The sequence below is a fragment of the Fonsecaea erecta genome (assembly GCF_001651985.1).
Source record: "Fonsecaea erecta strain CBS 125763 chromosome Unknown Scaff12, whole genome shotgun sequence".
NCBI lineage: Eukaryota > Fungi > Ascomycota > Eurotiomycetes > Chaetothyriales > Herpotrichiellaceae > Fonsecaea > Fonsecaea erecta.
The window spans coordinates 321606-338970 of NW_017387255.1; the positions used below are offsets into that span (position 1 = coordinate 321606).

At 53.9% G+C, this 17365-nt stretch overlaps 9 protein-coding genes across 9 annotated transcripts; 4 read left to right on the top strand and 5 right to left on the bottom strand.

Annotated features, from left to right (window-relative positions):
• Positions 1 to 263: 263 nt before the first annotated feature.
• AYL99_10677 (hypothetical protein) lies at positions 264 to 1632 on the bottom strand (the record flags this gene model as incomplete). Its single annotated transcript, XM_018842183.1, has 4 exons — positions 264 to 394; positions 457 to 921; positions 969 to 1252; positions 1313 to 1632. The coding sequence occupies 4 exons, from the start codon at positions 1630 to 1632 to the stop codon at positions 264 to 266; spliced, it is 1200 nt and encodes a 399-aa protein (XP_018688344.1).
• Positions 1633 to 1891: 259 nt separating this feature from the next.
• Positions 1892 to 2296, top strand: AYL99_10678 (hypothetical protein; the record flags this gene model as incomplete). Its single annotated transcript, XM_018842184.1, has 1 exon — positions 1892 to 2296. One exon carries the CDS (start codon positions 1892 to 1894, stop codon positions 2294 to 2296), a length of 405 nt encoding a protein of 134 aa, XP_018688345.1.
• A 1088-nt stretch (positions 2297 to 3384) lies between these two features.
• On the bottom strand, positions 3385 to 5177 carry AYL99_10679 (hypothetical protein; the record flags this gene model as incomplete). Its single annotated transcript, XM_018842185.1, has 3 exons — positions 3385 to 4914; positions 4973 to 5006; positions 5062 to 5177. The coding sequence occupies 3 exons, from the start codon at positions 5175 to 5177 to the stop codon at positions 3385 to 3387; spliced, it is 1680 nt and encodes a 559-aa protein (XP_018688346.1).
• A 3671-nt stretch (positions 5178 to 8848) lies between these two features.
• AYL99_10680 (hypothetical protein) lies at positions 8849 to 9243 on the top strand (the record flags this gene model as incomplete). The annotated part of the gene is made up of 3 exons (XM_018842186.1): positions 8849 to 8953; positions 9034 to 9053; positions 9105 to 9243. 3 exons carry the CDS (start codon positions 8849 to 8851, stop codon positions 9241 to 9243), a joined length of 264 nt encoding a protein of 87 aa, XP_018688347.1.
• A 235-nt stretch (positions 9244 to 9478) lies between these two features.
• Positions 9479 to 10724, bottom strand: AYL99_10681 (S-methyl-5-thioribose-1-phosphate isomerase; the record flags this gene model as incomplete). The annotated part of the gene is made up of 2 exons (XM_018842187.1): positions 9479 to 10103; positions 10162 to 10724. 2 exons carry the CDS (start codon positions 10722 to 10724, stop codon positions 9479 to 9481), a joined length of 1188 nt encoding a protein of 395 aa, XP_018688348.1.
• Positions 10725 to 11001: 277 nt separating this feature from the next.
• Positions 11002 to 12047, top strand: AYL99_10682 (hypothetical protein; the record flags this gene model as incomplete). The annotated part of the gene is made up of 4 exons (XM_018842188.1): positions 11002 to 11355; positions 11407 to 11417; positions 11476 to 11561; positions 11617 to 12047. 4 exons carry the CDS (start codon positions 11002 to 11004, stop codon positions 12045 to 12047), a joined length of 882 nt encoding a protein of 293 aa, XP_018688349.1.
• A 372-nt stretch (positions 12048 to 12419) lies between these two features.
• AYL99_10683 (U6 snRNA-associated Sm-like protein LSm6) lies at positions 12420 to 12770 on the bottom strand (the record flags this gene model as incomplete). The annotated part of the gene is made up of 1 exon (XM_018842189.1): positions 12420 to 12770. The coding sequence occupies one exon, from the start codon at positions 12768 to 12770 to the stop codon at positions 12420 to 12422; it is 351 nt and encodes a 116-aa protein (XP_018688350.1).
• A 483-nt stretch (positions 12771 to 13253) lies between these two features.
• On the bottom strand, positions 13254 to 14405 carry AYL99_10684 (hypothetical protein; the record flags this gene model as incomplete). Its single annotated transcript, XM_018842190.1, has 3 exons — positions 13254 to 13284; positions 13336 to 14077; positions 14135 to 14405. 3 exons carry the CDS (start codon positions 14403 to 14405, stop codon positions 13254 to 13256), a joined length of 1044 nt encoding a protein of 347 aa, XP_018688351.1.
• A 1182-nt stretch (positions 14406 to 15587) lies between these two features.
• AYL99_10685 (hypothetical protein) lies at positions 15588 to 17289 on the top strand (the record flags this gene model as incomplete). Its single annotated transcript, XM_018842191.1, has 4 exons — positions 15588 to 15810; positions 15874 to 16070; positions 16147 to 17115; positions 17170 to 17289. The coding sequence occupies 4 exons, from the start codon at positions 15588 to 15590 to the stop codon at positions 17287 to 17289; spliced, it is 1509 nt and encodes a 502-aa protein (XP_018688352.1).
• Between the last annotated feature and the right edge of the window lie 76 nt (positions 17290 to 17365).

Consider the following 17365-nt stretch of genomic DNA (forward strand, 5'->3'; position numbering starts at 1 on the left):
TGCCAACACTGACCGCACCATAAGACATTAATAAAACATAGCAAAAAGACATCAATGCATAAATATCCTGCACCCCAGGTATCGAGTATAGTATAGAGCCTATGCCCCAGACACCGCCACCCTTGTGTATGTACAGCTCTCTTCGAAGCCCCTCGTATCTGGAATTTCCAACACATCATAAAATAAGCCTGCTTGTTCTCTGGATCCTGACACCAAGCCATGGCGTTTTCACACCGGGCCTGGACCCATCAAACGACTCTTTTCTACAAGTCCTTCGCCGCAACGCCAAATTGCAGGTTGTCGTTGTCGAAAACAGCGAACACGGCCTTGAGGAAAATATCGCCATAGATAGACTGGCCGATACCCTCGTTGCTCTGAAGACCACCAAAGCATGCTGCAGCAGAGTATTTGTCATTACGCTGAGATCAAACATGTATTTGGAGGCAGTCAACTTACAGGAAGAACCGGCGGACACGGGAGAGAAGTTCATGAACGACCCTGGAATGACAGCGTGATAGCTGCCAATACCGACAGCGAAGTCGGGTAGATCAGCAGAACACGGGAAAGTATAACCGCCCTGGGAATTGTCGTACTGGGCGCCATCAACTTGGTCGTAGTAGTCGGAAACAATGTCATCATCCATGAGTAGGAGGGTAGTGCCGGTGTCAGCAATGGCGTCAATGCTCGCCGACTGGAATTTGCCATTGCCAACCTGGTAGCCTGTACCGGTGAATTCCCAGAAGCCCTGCGAATTGTCTACTGGTGTATAGGTGATGTCGCCCGTGTATTTGGTGCTGTCGATGAAGCCAAAGTCGTATGAGCCAGGGGCGCCCTTCTTCAGGTCCGCCGTGAAGACGTTTTGCTCCAGAACTCCTTGATTAATGGCAGTTTCAAAGAAGGTGGTTTGTTGCTTGGGTGTGACTGGACGAACGTTAGCAGCGAATATAAGAAGCTCCGCCTTCACTGACCGGTGTTGATGGAGCTGAACGCCAGGCCAAGCAGACCGTCGCTGTCAGTGTCTTGTTGGAACTGTGAACTGATCTGTTCGGCAAGTTCCACCGCTTGTCCAGTGACGGTGGTGCCACCCACGTTGACCGTGTCAGTGTAGACATTGCCACTCGCGCTCGATCCATCACCATAGGAGATCTTCCAGGTGGCTCCGCTGAGCTGCTTGGCCGTCGGCGACTTGGACGGATCGTAGATGCTGTGTCCAGAGCGCTCCGAGCTGGACAACTCGGACGAGAAGACCCACCTGGAGAAAATTAGCGATCACTACCACCAATACAAGGGGAATCCAGGGGAGTTCTGTTACAGATCTGAAGATCCGGTGTCGAAATCCAGGTTCAATGTTTCGCCCCCAATGCTGACAGGGCAAAGGTATTCGGCGTCGTACTGCTCCGGAGTGGCAGTGACCGAGCCAGCTTCGGCAGCAGCTTGGACATCGCTCGGCACGGCACTGTTGTATTTGAGGTAGGTCTTCTGCAACACCACAGGACCGGCCTGGAATGGTTTTGCAACACTTTGCACCAGGGTGAAACCCTTCTTGGTCTCGACCTGCGGGACAGGAATGGGCTTTGCAAGCGTCACGCTCGTCAAGGCGGAAGCCGCCAGCAAAACTGTAAAAGAAAGCATCTTCGAATAAAGTAAAAGAGAGACAAGGTTCAAATAGAAACGGGCAAATGAATGGACGTCTTGCTGGGCCGAAGAGAGAGACTGACTTGGTAGAGAGCAGTTCGAGATATGGGCTTGTCAACGAGAACTTATATGTCTGCAGGTGGAGTTCACAAAGTACACATACGCACGCAGCAAACATCACCAATCCACAGCGGATCCCATGCCAGTGCCTTACTCATGATAGATTCTGGCTAGAAAGTGAGATAGGCACATCACAATGGCACTCTGGAGCCAGCATACGAGGATCGTCGATATTGGAAGGACCATGGAGCGGACGTGCATCACGGAGGGAAGCACATTTCGAGAAGGTCGCAAAGGCACCCGAGGCCCAGATCCTGGAGAGCCGGCGTTGAACGCCGCCATGATTCGAGAAGACGGTCGAGCATATCAAGCACGGCATCGAAGCTTCGACGGACCCCAATCTGGCGAGGAAAGGCTGTCGAGAGGCACGATTGGCCTGCAAGTCATCACGGCAGGCTGTGGAAGGAGTCGATACTGTCTTAGCTTAGCGCCTTGGAGATTGAGAGCGAGGTTTGTGAAACATGAAGACACTCTCTGGAGCATGGGAGACGGCCAGTTTGAGCAGAAGCAAATCCTGTTCCTGGTGCAGAGCTTGTGGTGATGAAGCGAGTGAGGTCGATGGGACGTTTAAGATGAGGTTGGAAGAAGAAAGTGCCACGGCGGCCGCTAATTGGCTGTGCGTCCAGCTGCGCTAGCAGTGCATGCCCGACGCATTCTGCTCGACGGACACACGCTCCAGCAAACCATCCCCCGGAGTCCCTGGCCAAGCTGTTTCAACGCTCCTCCAACCTTCATTCCTATTCATTCTGCAGCAGTGCCGACTAGCCCTGCCTTGTTGCTGATCTCGCATCTCCATTCGTCCTTTGTCGAAATGAATGCCCGCCGGCAACGTTGCTAAGCAAACGCCCCCGAAAGTCCCGCTCCCTCCCCCCACGCAAAAGTCTACCAGAGCCTTCTTCCCTGGCGAACGTCCAATGATCTTTGTTCAATACGACCTGACACGGGCGGAAAGGGTCCCCTGTTAGTATGGGTGCAGATCAGAGCGGATGTGGCTCTCAATCTGGAAAGGCGACAAACATTCAACGCACCTCATGCCAGATGCGTGAGCCACTCTACGGTTCCTACCCTCGTCCAATGTACCAACGTACCTATCATGTCTAGCTTCCAGTGCATGTCGGGTACTTCTGAACCTCTCTGGGTCTCTTCTCAACAACTTACGAGGATACGGCTGTGGGTCGGTTGGTTTCTATAAGATTGCGTTCAGGAAATACAAGCAGAACAACCTCCTATGAAAAACAAAAAGCCCATCGGCTGCTGCCAAAATGCCACAGCTGAAGATGCTCGCTCGATCCTCTAAGCTTGGACGATGGGATGGCATGGCACGGCATGGCAAAAGAACAATCTTGAGCCGTAAACAGTGGCGAGTACTGCGTGGACGGAGCCAATGAGGTTCCGACGTGTACCGCACCAAGTCCTCCACACCGAGACGAGCTGGGATGTATTAAACTTTCATTTATGTTTTCTTTTCATCATAACCATGCCCAGGTGTAAACGTTGTATGATCGCCTTCACAATACGCCCTGGTAGGTCTTAAAAAATCACGTGAATGCACCATGCTTCGTGCTCCGTCATCACCAGGGCTCACCATGTCCACGGAAGAGGCGCCCTTCAGAGCAGAATGCCAGTTGCCTATGGAGATCGTCGCGGAGGTCGTGGAAGCGGTGGGTGGGTGCCAGGCCTGGTGATATCAGGGCGAGGGACTCCGGTCGCCAGTCCAGCTAACGTGGTAGCCGCGTCGCTCTCGGACCGGTTGAAGCCGGGCCGGCCGTCGTCGTGCCCTGGCTGACGTATTTGGAGAGGATTGGTGGCCACAGGTCGAGGTTGGTCCATGGCACGGCCGAGATGCGGAAGGGTAGTGGTGCCCATCCCGCCTGTTCGAGGAGGAAACGGTAAACTTCTTGCGCCCGGCCCTTGAGGAAATTCGGGGGGTCGTTCGTGGGACAATATTGGGGGAAGCTGAGTCGGGCTCAACTGTTCTCGGCCGGGGCTGGGGAGATGTATGGAAGCGTGGGAAGCCCTTGGGGTATCTTGGTACGCTCGAAAGTCCACGGGACGATTTCTCGACGACGACTCCTGCATTGTTGGCGACGGAAGAGTCGAGTGGTAGGGAAGGGGGGTCGGTCCGTGCGGGACACTCCCAAAAGGCGGCGGAGGAGGGATCGCTGCCGGCGGGGGCGGTGGCGGCGTTTGTTGTTGTGGTTGGTGTTGCTGTTGTTGCTGTACGAAATACGACAGTCTTGACCTTGCAAGGGGGTCAGGGGACCCTGTAGACTCCACTGACGAGGCACTCGGTGGCAGTGCCGGTAGAGGAGGCGTACCTGACCCGACACCCAACGATAGACCAGCTGCCCGCATCAGTGGCTCAGGTACTTCACTCCGGACGGTCGAGGATTCATCCGAGACCGAACTGTGACTGGAGAGTAAGCCCGGACGAAAGTACTCACGACTCTGCTGCACCAAGGGAGGAGTCCCGCTCCTAGACGAGGGCAGTTGTGGTCGTTGCATAGTCCCTGCCGAACCACTGGGATGTATTGTCCCACCAATAAATGGTGAAGATGCAGAGGAGCCCATTGAGCCCCCGCGGAAATGACCAGACGCCTGCGCCGTTCCTTCTGGGTTCGCCTCCAGCGACTTTGTAGAGATGATACTCCCACTGGATTCCTGCTCCAGCTTGGGCCGTTTGGCCTCGGACGACGGCCCATGCCTGGCTTTAAACTCTGAAAGATACGCCATATAGTCCTTGTACTCTTCGGTCTTGCGATACGCCGACAGCTGGACGTTGTATTTCTCTTTGGCGGCGCTTGCCTGGGCCTCGAAAGGCTCTTTGCCAGCAGGATCCAATTTTTGCCATCGGTCACCGACGAGCTTGGCTATTTGCGTAAAGGACAGGTTTTGGTCTTTGACCTCCTCCCTTACTTTGTTCGAAAAAATCACATAGGCGGAAGGGGGCCGTTCGGGAGCATTCTCGTCGGGTTTGGGATGTCGTCGGTATTTCCGCTTTGTCTCGGGAGGGGGGACCGACGGCCGTTCAGGTCCCGCGGGAGGACCCGCGACGGCATCAAACCCTCTGCTGCTTTCCGAGAGCCCTTCCTGAGCAGGAGAGCCAAAGAGACGTTCGTACGAGACGCCTCGATAGTCAGCGATGGCCCGCTGAAGCTTCTTTAACCAAAGTGTTAGTGGACATGTTCACCTAGAGTACCTTCGGGAACAGACTCACCCTGCGATGGCCGAGTTTGACATTGAGAGCGTCACTAGGACAGAGTAAGTATTCCCGGTCGCCGTGATGTGTATGTTTGACAAACTCACAAGTCACTCTCTTGAATATCTGTCAAAGTCTCCCAGGTGTCGAATCCTTCGCCGATGAAAGCGTCGAGGTACTGCTCAAGGCCAAGGCGCTCGAGATGGGGTGCGAGATCGGTCATTCAAGCACAGGTGGTATTTCATTGACACCAAGGTTGTTGCAGGGTTGGGGCGAGCGGGTGCTCAACCGACGAGGCAGTCAGTCAGGGCGATACGCCTCGCAAGCTGTACGATGAATCGCGGTACACGCTGACTCGTTTCTCATGTGGAATTTTCGTAGAAGGCAACGCAGATCTCAACCGTGACGGGTGTGGCAACCCGCTCGAACAGGATTGGGGCGATACTTCTCAATGATCGGATGAGTCTAGAATCAATGCGTTGGGCCAGATCTCCCGCCCACAAATATTTTGAATGGCGATTTGATGATGAACTTTTGATATCGGGCTGCAGTGCAATATGTTTGTGCGCAGCTGGGTGTTCCAATGCAGGACTCCAGATGCCGCTCGAGGAGGGACAGCTTCTCTCCGGACCTGGTTGACCGGAGAGATTGATGACCGAGACAATGATGGCAACGAGCAGGGTCAAAGTCATTCAGGGTCTCGAGTGATCAGCCTCAAATACCACACAGTCCCCGGTGGCATGTAGTGGGGTTGAGACACGAGAGATGGCCAGTTGCTAGACCCTGGTGACGGGAACCTGGGCTGTGAGGCTCTAACTCGGATCGAGCTCGGACTGACAAGGACCTCGAACGGGATATTCAGATCTTGGGACAGGGAAAAATGTGTTTCCGATGGCGGCAAGGTGGCACACCATACGTCTCCCAAGATGGCTTTCTGCTGAGATAGAAGGCGACGAACCGAGCGACCGAAATAGACTCACGAGAGAGAACCCCCGCCAATACCTATGAATATGATCTGACAAAGAAAAACGAGGCGACTGGCGCCGGTGTACGGATAGAAAGGAGAATAGGTGGGTAGAGGCCCGGCAAATCAATCTATAGGCTGTTCATCGATCTGGATAAGGAGTGATGTGTGGTGAAAAGAAGCCAAGTAAAAATTTCGCTGTGTGTGAGGCCGTGGAGCAACCGAGAATCAGATGATGCAACGAGGGAAGCGTCCGCGTGCTGTGCCGCCATTCGCCGACTAGCGATGCAGGAATAAGGACACCAAAGGGCAAAAAGAGCCGTGGTGGGAAGGGGATGATATTGGGGGGGCAAGCTGCTTGCGTTGTAAGGTTCGCGCAGCTCGCAGCCTCTTCCCCTTTAGCTCCGTACCCGTAACCGAGCTGTCAGAGCTCTCCAGGAGAGGGGGTGGATTATTGAGAGCGAAGGGTGGTGCTTTGGCTTTAGTTCTGTAGCCTCTTCGCCCGCCCACTCCCCGCCAACCAACAACAGCTCGACCAAGCGGTATTGTGGGGAGGCATTCGTCTACACGCACCAGTGGTACCTGCGTGGACCTCCGAATGGAAATGCCTGATGACAACATCGGGACGATGCGTCTGTATCATTCCTCGCGGGGGTCTGTCCCAAGGGCCATGGGCCGGGGGGAGCATATGCCCCCGATTCCTATCACTATAGAGATAAAATAGATATAAAGATGGGGGTGGTCTGTTGAGAGGATGGTGGTTCTTCCGGTGAAAAGCACCATTCGGTACACGGCGCCAGGACGTCGATTTGAGGTGCGGCGAATTCCTGAAAAAGCTGCTCTCAACACACCGCCTGAGAATGGTCAAGGTCATTGCTTGCTCCGAGTAGCGCTGGCCCTGGAGCAAAGTGCAGCAAGGGTCGACCGTTGTGATGGGGTGCAAGGCTCTTCGTCAATGCTAAGTCGGCTCTCACAGTCCATAACCCTGCGAACTTGGCGCCGATAAGGTCTACTGAAGATCGACAACCTGCACGGAAGCGGAGGCCTGGTGAACGTGACAGGAATGCAGCCGGTCGATCTGGCGTTCAGTTTAAGTTGGTACAGTAGGTGAGGGCAGGAGCTAGGAGTCTCAGCTCGTCCACGCCCATGAAAGGGTCCGTGGTACAGGAAAAGAATCCACGGATGTGCGAGCAGATGCAACCCAGATGTGGATGCAGGTTCGCGCACCAGGTGTCCAAGAAGACCGATTGTAGTCGAAAAGTGCGATCTGGGTACCAAGTGCCCCGAGGCGCCCCCAGGCGGCCCCCATCGGCAAGAACAGGGGGCAGAGGTGATGGTTAGGTGAGATGGTCCAGCAAATGCTCGATTCCGAGCGACAGCCTTGGTTGACCTAAGCCTAGCCTGGATCTGAGCCAAAGCTCCGGCGTATCCAGGGTCTCCACGTCCAAATCCCTTGTGGCGAAAATCTTGAATGGTTTTCGTTCGGATTTGCAACGGTGGATTGGTGTTGAACACAAGATTAAATTCCTGTTTTCGATGCGTCTTGGATCTGGGACTGACTGGTCAGCAGTCCCTTGGAGCCCTGGAGCCCTGGAGCCGCCCTTCGTCTGTTCCAGCGGCTGAGGGGTAGCCGGGTGCCATGCGCTTAGCCGGAAATTTCAATGTCGAGATTCAGTAATGATCGGTCGGATATCCGGTGCCGAAAACGAGAGCACCGACTACGGCTCGCAGGAAGTATACCATAAGGGCCTATACCACCCGGAGAAGGCGTCGACAGTCCCCACAAACGCTATATTTGCCCCCTTAACCCATTGTTCTGGTGATTCTCCCTTCCGTATGCGAGAGCCGCTGCCCTTCGTTCATAAAAGATGCTGATGTCAAACTGAGACCAAACACCGGCACTCGGCAGCGTCAATAAGCGCGGCATTATTTAGTTTGAAATCCGATACTGGTTGAACGGGATATACCGTGGAGACATGTCCCCTGATTGAGCATTCTTTTGACGTAACGAATCAGGGTCTTTGGAGTGAATAATATAAACTCTTTCAGGAAATACGGGCCATGAGATAATAGGGAAGCCTGATTCAGGCCAAATGCTTTGGTCGATTGGGGATTTGGTGGGTTCTTCGTAGTAGATCAGTGTCTAAACGGGTTACATCTCCCCGACAAAGTCCTTGGGGGTCCGCTCACCGGGACCTCGAAAACGAAGCAGCTCCATTTGAACCAACCGCGCCTCTTCTGGATTTCTTACCTCCTTGGTTCTGTCGAGAGTGAAGGTCGTGTTGAAAGAGCTGATCTCGGAAGCCCGAAGGGCTTTATTGGTAGGAGCTTCCAGCTGCAGGAATTCTTCCGAATAACATATTGGGGAAAATATGCTCTCGGTACCAGATCTGGAGACTAGTTGACCATGACAGAAGGAAGGTCAGTAGACACCGAGTAGGTAGAAAATAAGAAATAGATGCGTGGGGCCGAGTGGGTGACGTTCTTGGCGCCGTCTTGTTCGCCGCGTGGTTTGCATATGACGCTAAGCTCGATACAGCCACACCGAGCGTTATCGATAACAGCCTGCGCCGTCCTACACCTACTGTACACGACCGCACACCCTCCACAACCCGTCCCTTGGCCCGCTTTTTGCCCTCACCAGCCCTCGCTTCGCAGAACTCATTTCTTTCGCCCGACGCAGACCTGCTTCCATCGCCGTCTACAATCTTCCATGGCTCCTCCTCCTCCTCCTCCTGCTCCTCCTCCTGAGCTCTAGCCACCCTGCCGTGTCTGAGTCGTTTCGGGGAAGAATACGAGGTGGTCCTCAAGCGAGTCCTTCCTCAATCTGGTACACCAAGCGTCGGGGCTCTCACCGACAACCGGATTCATTTCGAGAGCAAACTCTGAACTTTGGCAAGCTTACTGTCTCAAACCCCGGTCTATCCGAGATGGCGCAACGGAAGTCGAACTCCCACAAAGTGGAGGAACAGGCTCAACCGGACGATGACCTGAACATTGACAACCCTCAGCTCCTGACTTCTGAGATGGCAAAGGTATGAGAACCGGTCGTCGAGCCGCTTGAGATTCCCGCTCAATTCCGCTGACTATCCGAATAATCTGTGCCGGAAAAAAGGCATTCCAGGAACTTGCACAGTATGCCCTACAATGGCCCGCATGAAATGTGCTTGCTGACCAGTTGTGCAGGGCGGAGACCACGGCTTCAGCTCTCGAGACCAAGCTCGACGGCATCCACAAACATCTCGATCAACTCCTGGCCAGCTTTGAGGAGCTTCCTCAGTCCAACCCGCAGAAACCCTCCTCAAGCCCCTCCAACTCGAAGTAAGCGTTTTAGCCGGCGTGCTTCTCCTTGTAAGACACGTGGGCCTATCCCAACTATCACATGTCCAGACGCGCGAGAGCCAATCGGGAACTAAGGTGAAGCCCGCGTCAACGCCCATCAACGCCAATGCAGGTCGCTTCAGTATCTCCATTTGGGTTTTCCACAATTCTCTCGACCCTCGATGATGGGTGTCCTGGACCTGGACCAGGGAATCGTGATCCCGACAGTGCTTCCCATCTCAGGGCTGTGGAAAAATGGGACCGAAATTGAACTTCCCATCTATCTTCTCGACAACTCCGACTTCGGTAATGACTCCGTCAATGAGCTCTGCGGGGGTCACATCAAAGGCAGGATTCCATACATCAATTCCAACTGCAGCGGTGCTCACCACCTCTGAACCCTCGTCCAGAAGTAACTTTCCGTCCGCTGTAACTCTGGGCCCCTTGATCCTCGTCACCTCTTCCGGTGCTCTTTCCTCGATGACAATGTCCTTGCCCGAAATCGTGTCTCGATCGATAGTTGTCCTGGGGGCGGCAACTAGGAACTTGATCCCGTGATGGCGGGCAAGCACGGCAAGAGAATGCGTTCCGATTTTGTTGGCGGTGTCGCCGTTTGCCGCAACTCGGTCAGCTCCAACGACGATGGCCGCCAGGCGATCTCCTTCCCTTGTCATCAGTGCACAAGCCATCGAGTCCGTTATGAGAGTGGCCGGGATCTCGTCGTGGACGAGTTCATATGCTGTCAGGCGCGACCCTTGGTTGTACGGCCGAGTCTCTGAGCAGTATGCCCGGGTGAGCATGTCAGCAGCCCTCAGAGATCTGATGACACCAAGCGCCGTGCCATACCCTGCAGTTGCCAGAGAGCTGTCCAGACGTTAGCTGCCCTGAAGTCTTGCTGGCATGGCTGCCTTTCTGCTCTTACCCAGTGTTGCAATGTGTTAGGATTGCAATCTCCTGACTTCTGTCTGCTTTCCTTTTCTTCCCTGCGGCAGTGTTCTCCTCAATCCAGCGCGCTCCATGGTTTCCGATAGCCTTGTTGTCGGACACATCGTCCACCAGCATCTGCTCTGCAGCAGCAACATAGGCTCGGGCAACAGATTCGGCAGATGCCCCAGGCTGCAGTGTGGCTTTCTTAGCCACAATCTTGAGCTTGCCAACCGCATCCCCCAGATTCACCGCCGTCGGCCTGCTCGTCTTGAGAAAGTCCAGTCGTTGACCGATGCTGTCCTTCACTTCGTCGGGAGAGGCGGGTAGTTTCCCGGATTTGATTTCGCCTCCCACCTCGACAGCCAGAGCCAGAGCAGCTACAATGGCAATAGCTGGCGCCCCCCGGACTTTCATCTGTTTGATGGCAGCATGGGCCTCTTCGCAATCTCTGATCGGAACATAGGACGTTCGATGTGGTAAGATGAGCTGATCGAGGATTTGCAATGAGGGGGGTGCGTTGGCCGAAGCCTGTTCATACTGAATCGCCTGCAGCACCATGACGGAGGAGGTCTAAAAAATGAGCGAAGACTTGCGAACTGTTGGGATACTGTCGCTAGGGAATTGGTTTCAGATTCTTATATACCGCCACCAACCTTTTTTTTCACCTGGCGGTATTACTGTATTGTATTACTGCGGGGTCACGATGATTCGTTGCCCCTCGCCGCGTTAAGCCCACGTGCCGCTGCTACAGGCAAATTGTCTGGAACGTTTTCCACACAGCCCAACGTTCCTTTCGGCAGTTTTCAATCTGCCCTCTATCACTCGACATTCAAGTATGAAAGGATCAGGAATCGCTGAGCCAGCCCAGAGCGGGTTCGCTCCAGCTGCAGCTTACGATGCCCACCGACCATCCTATCCTGAAGAAGCAGTCCAACGTCTCCTCGAAGCCTGCGAAGTTGCCGGTGTCAAGGGCGCAAAGATTGCAGATCTCGCCGCCGGCACGGGGAAATTCACCGAGATTCTGGCGAGAAGAACTGAGGAGTATGATATCGTTGCCATAGAGCCTCATGATGGCATGCGAGCGCAGCTGGAGCAGAAGAACCTTCCCCGGGTTCGGGTCTTGAAAGGCACTGCCGATAATATGCCAGGTGTAGCTGATGAGTCTCTTGCGTGTCTCATAGCATCACAGGTGAGTCCAGAGGGTGTTTGACAGGGCCGAATTTTTCTAATTCGCCCGTAGTCGTTCCATTGGTACGTATGTCTAAGCATCCCACAATGAATCATCCGATATTCTGATGGCTCTTCAAAGGTTTGCCAACATAGACGCGTTGAAAGAGATCGCCCGGACACTGCAGCCAGCAGGCGTGTTTGGAATGATCTGGAATATTGATGATTGTACGGTTGGTTCCCGCGATCGAGAAGGGCGGAAAGCTCACAAGCCACAATACAGACAATTCGCCCAAATCCTGGAAAATCCACCCTGGCTGGGAGCAAGCGATGCGCGACGTGATTTGGACGTTTGAAGACGGCTCACCACGCTTTCGACACGAGAAGTGGCGACAGGTATTTGAAGACCAAACTGCGAGTAACCCATTGAGCGTGAATTTCACCGATCCGTTGTTTGGGCTGCCCTTAGGTGAAGGGAGAGTTGGGTTCACCTCGTGGCTGCCGAAGGAAGATCTCTGGGGCAGACTGAGGACGTTGAGTCAGCTTGCGATATTGAAGGGTGAAGAACTGGAGAAAGTGAGGAATACGTTCGAGGAGAGTCTGAGGTCGGAAGGGACCGAAATCAATCAGGACGGCTTGGTGGCCGTCCATGGCAGAACTGTATTCTTCTGGACGAGCAAAATTCCTGCTGAGCCGCTGAAGCGCAGTGGCTAGCTTTGTCGGTACCAAACATGATGTTATCGACGATGCTTTCTGTCGTTCGCGGATGCCTTCTCAATGTCTCTTGAGGCTCTGTCTTGTATGGGCCAGCGTTCTTAATTCGGGTTTACTCCTCTTCCTGCCCATCATCACTCCCTTCTGCATAGTTAACGGCGGCCGGATTCCACGCCACCTTAGAGTATTGATCCAAGAGATGAACCAAGCCCTGAATGCCCCAGGTGCTGTATGATCCAGGGCGCTCTCTTCTCGGTCGTTGTCGGACTATGCACTTTGGATGGGCACAAGTGTGATTGTTCCCTTCTCTCCAAATCCCCGTACCCTCTCAGTCGCTGGAAATATAGAGCACTGCATCACCACACCACTGCGTCAGTAGATTCTCTTCAAAGACCTCTCTTCTGCACCCATTTCCTTCATCCACAAACTCCAACTCCCACCTTCTGCACCAGTAGTATTGAGCAGCGGGTAGAAGAACATACCGTTATTCCCTCGAACGAAAGCATCCCCATACTTGCGTCGCAGTTTCCCGTCCACGAATTCACTGCACTTCTCCAGGGCAATATTCATGTACCCGTCCACGCTCTGCAGCTCGCCCTTGTAGACCACGCCCGAGTTGAGCTTGACGGTCACGGGCACACCGATAATCGAGGACAGGAAGGAGGCCGGATCTTTGGGGTCCGAGCTTGAGGGTGCGCCAGCGGGCGAATTGTGGTTTTCCATCTTCGATGGGAATCGAGGGGGGTCGAACGAGGGAAAAGGTGAGAGAGAAAGGGAGACAGTGGTAGTAATCGAGATGATTGCACTGGTTGCAATGTCGGAGCGTCTCGCAATCAGGATGATATGGTGGGTTGGAAGGTCAATTGATCTGGATGGCAGGCGAGCGGCGCGGGAGAGTCCACGGCACAATTCCTTGGCGCATCGGGACCTGTCATCTACTTATGATACTTCTCAACTTCATTTATTACTCCGTACATCTCTGTTCGTCCATACCTACGCGCCTCTCAACCCCTTGCTCGAAGACACCGAGGCATCGAAGAACTCGAGAATTTGTCTCGGCTCTACAAAGTCAGTGCGAATAGCGGCCCTGATCAATTTCTCTCGCCATCTCTCCTCCGGAGTACTGTTCATCACCTCCGGGGACACGTACTGTGTGTATGCGTCGAGAATAAATATAACGTATCATCTCAGCATCTGCCTTACTCCTCACGGTGGCTTCTGGCCGTAGACAACGTATCTACCATGTGCTGGTTAGTAAGTGCACACCATCGACAAGCATCTCACTCACATTGGGAAATAGCTGTGAATCCTCTTGCTCCTCCATTCCTGTCGTACCTGCACCAGGAGCGCTTCCAGCTCTTCGACGGACCAGCCAAGGTGCTGAGTGTACACTCTGACACTCAGTCCGAATACGCCATCCAACAGGCCAACAAGCGTACACAGTCCTGATTGTCGCAGCATTGGGTCTTTGGCCCAGGGTCCAATTGGCATCTTGAAGGGTAAGATTTGGACATTGATGAAGCCTACCTCCCGCATCTGTTCCGCCATTTGGAGTGGGTAGCATCGACCTGTCATGCCACCTCGTTGGACACCTTGTTCCCAAAGATTTTGCCATCTTATCACTGCACTGTTTGCGGGGATGGTATTGTCGTCGGAAGTAATATCCAGGTCAAATTCCTGGCACTCCACCCACCCTCCTGGCCTCAAGGACGCGAACGCCTGTTCGAAGAATTTGGGCCAGTTCTTGATCGAAAACCCATTCATCTCGCGGCTGTGCACTAGGTCAAAACGCCCTGGCATGTCCCATGGCTCCTCCAGATCGAATACCTGGAATGAGAGGTTCGGGGCCACCCAGTTTGGCTGGATAGGAGACAAGTCTATGCCCAGCACCTGTGCTCCCGGATATGCGTCTGCCACATCCATGGCCCAGATACCAGTGCCTGTCCCCACGTCAAAGACCGACGTCGGGTGTTCTATGGGGGCATAGAAGAGTTTATCTCTCATCGCGTAGCGAAGGCTGTGGTAGTGGACTGGCCCTCAAATATCAGTAACCCTAACCTACCAGGTCGTCTCAAGGGAGGACTTACTGTCCATTCGGTCCCTTTCAGCCTCATCGTTCGGCATAACGTACTTTTTGTCAGCCTTGTATGAATGGTACGTCCTGCCATTTTCCTGCTCAAATGCGTAGATACTGGAAGTCACAGATGCTGTCGACAAGCTGCCTTCTTCGTATCCAGAGTCGGTGTCACTGAATGACTGCTCGATCGATTCTATCGGCAGGGCAGCAGGCACGGTAGCCGCTGCTCCCGACTCTGGGGGTGCCTGTCCGCTTCCAGGGTTGCTGTTGGAACCTGACATGGTGGACTATGTATTCAGGCAACCAACCCGTCAGGGAAACATGGTGAACTAGGGCAACGTATAGCAACGACGAAGCCTTCAGCACAGCCTTAACGGACGATCAATCGCCTTGACTTTCAAGTTCATGACATTTTTGTGGGATCAACTTGCTTCTCCCAGGCGCTCTATGACGAAACATAAGTATTTGAACTGCCGCCATTCCACGACGGGATTTCTTTGTCGGGTAGGTCGCGCCATGGGCCTCGAGGCCTCCCCCCAAGCAGCCTTTTTCTCAGCAGTGGCAGCGGCAGTGGGGGTTGTCGGTTGGATCCCTTCCACCCGTTGTCGGTCCGATTGGCAACTCTTGTATTCCTAGTGTCCTTAGGTATGGGTCGCCAAGTCACTTGCTGCGTAGGGACTGACAGGACTTAGGGAGCTTGGTGCTGGTGTTGCCGGAGCTCCCCGACTTAGTTGCTCTAGGCGTGGGTAGAGTGCCCTAGGTACATAAGTAGCGCCCGAAGAGCAACAACAGCGTGGCATTGCTCTACCCTCTTCCCTCTCACACTCTAGCGGGCGTCGTGGGCAGACAGAGAAGCCACGAGCATCTAGCGCCTGCATGTTCGAAAGCGACTATACTCCTGGCTCGATGCACAGGATCGTTTTTCCTCTGCTGGCCTGGCTGTTGTCGGCATCATCGACTATGCAAACGTCGCCCCTCATCTTGAACGATCTCTAGGAGTAATCCATCCGTGCAGCCCCGGGGTGTTAACAAGATCCTCTAGGAAACGTGGTCGACAGGGGCGAAGCACCAGTCCTAGTGAGCCCCCAGTCGCTTGTAAACGAAGACCATAGCTGCAACAGCTGCTTTAGGGCCACCAGGTGTCACTTCCTGGCGATCAACGAGAGTGCCTCGGAGCGCCCACTCCTGCAGCAGCACTGAAAGGGCGATCGATGGCACCCGTTCGCAGAAACGAGTGGCTCCCAGGATGAACCTTGCTGCCGATTCGGCTTTGTGCTCCATCCCACCTTGTGTACCTCGTATCGACCTCAGCTGTTGAACAATCTCAGCACTGATTGCCGTGCTCGTTAATGACTGGCCTATAACAGGTTCTGTGTCATTCTATGTATTGTTGACAAAATCCATCACTGCTCCCCCACGATTTATCTTTCAAAGCCAGTTTGTTGGTCGAGGGACCGGTCGTCATGTTGAGCTCATCAGTGGTTCAGAGCTCGGTTGCTCTAACACTCATCCCTCTCGTTGTCGTTGGTTGTGTGATCAGCTATCTCGTGGGGGTATATCGCAATTATCGAAAGCTTAGTCACTTCAAAGGTCCCCCTCTGGCTGCCTTCACCAGCCTGTGGCTCGCTTCCCAGGCGCTCAAAGCGCGCACGTATCTTGCCCAAAAAGAGGCTCTTAAACAATATGGTGAGAGTCAGCTCCGTCGGCCAAAAACAAACAATGACGTCGGGATTGACTTGTATGCTACAGGGTCACCAGCACGGATAGGTCCCAGGTTGCTGGTCACCGATGATCCGGAGCTTCTGAGACATATGAGTGCTCCTAGGTCCAAATGGACGCGGAGTTCGTGGTACGATGGCATGAAGCTGGACCCCAGAGTGAACAACATCTTCTCTGAGCGCGACGAACGGCGGCATGCAGATATGAGATCCAAAATGATTGGGGCAGTAAGTTCATCAGCGCTGGACCTGTACCCTGGACCCTGGGTGCTCCCTGGGGGCTTGATTTTGCTGACTGGTGAAGTATTCTGGGAAAGAGGTCGACACTTTGGAGTCCGATATCGACGAGAATCTTCAGAGATTGCTAGATTTGATCAGACGGGAGTACAACGGCAAGCCCCTTGACATGTCGCTTCTGGCATCCTTTTTCACCCTCGATGTGCTGAGCAAAATCGCATTTGGGGATGCCTTTGGCTTCCTCGAAGCCAATGAAGACCTCTACAACTTCAACAAGATTGCAAGTCAATTCTTCAAGGTGATAGAATTGATCGTCAACCACGAAACTCTACGCAGATTCATCCAAAGCAAGCCGATGCAGAAGCTCTTGGCCCCCAAAGGCACGGACGAATTTGGTCAAGGCCGCATTATTGGGATCGCGCAAAAGGCAGTCGCTGAACGATATCGCCCCGATGCAAAGGTCAAAAGAGATATGCTTGGGCACTTTATTGCAAAAGGGCTCAGTCAGACCCAGGCCGAGGCCGAGTCGCACCTGCAGATCATCGCCGGCTCCGATTCGACGTCATCGGCTCTGCGTATAACGATGATGATGTTGACCGGCAGCCCAGTGGCGTACCGGAAGCTCGTCGCCGAGATCGACCAAGCCGTCGCGGACGGCAAGATCTCCTATCCGATTGTCAGGTATAGTGAGGCTGCCGAGCTCGAGTATTTGTCGGCTTGCATCTGGGAGGGTATCAGACTGTTCCCACCTCTGTTTGGCCTTCAGAGCAAACTCGCTCCTCCCGAGGGCGAGACGATCAATGGGGTCTTCTACCCGCCGGGGACTGAAGTGGCCTTTTGCTGTGAAGGGGTTGGGCGGAGAACTGACATCTTCGGAGAGGACGCAGACTTGTATCGACCCGATAGATGGCTGCATCCCGATCCAGAAGTGAGGACCAAGTACTTGAGGACGGCGGAGCTGATGTTCGGGAGCGGACGATTCTCGTGTCTAGGCAAGAACATTGCCCTGATGGAGTTGCACAAGGCTTTCGTCGAGGTGAGCTGGTACTGATGTTTATGGTTTTTGCGTTGTTCTAACAGCTGCATCTAGCTGCTTCGCAACTTCGATTGGGCCCTCGTGGACCCAATCAAGGGTGCTTCGACCGTCGCCCATGGCATCTGGGTGCAGGAGAACATGATGCTGGTTGCGACGCCCCGCCAGATTCAATAACATGACGAGGTGGGCGGTGCAATGTAGCTTGTGTCGAAGGTCGTTTTTGGGTTTCTGAAGGCATCAACTGCAGCAT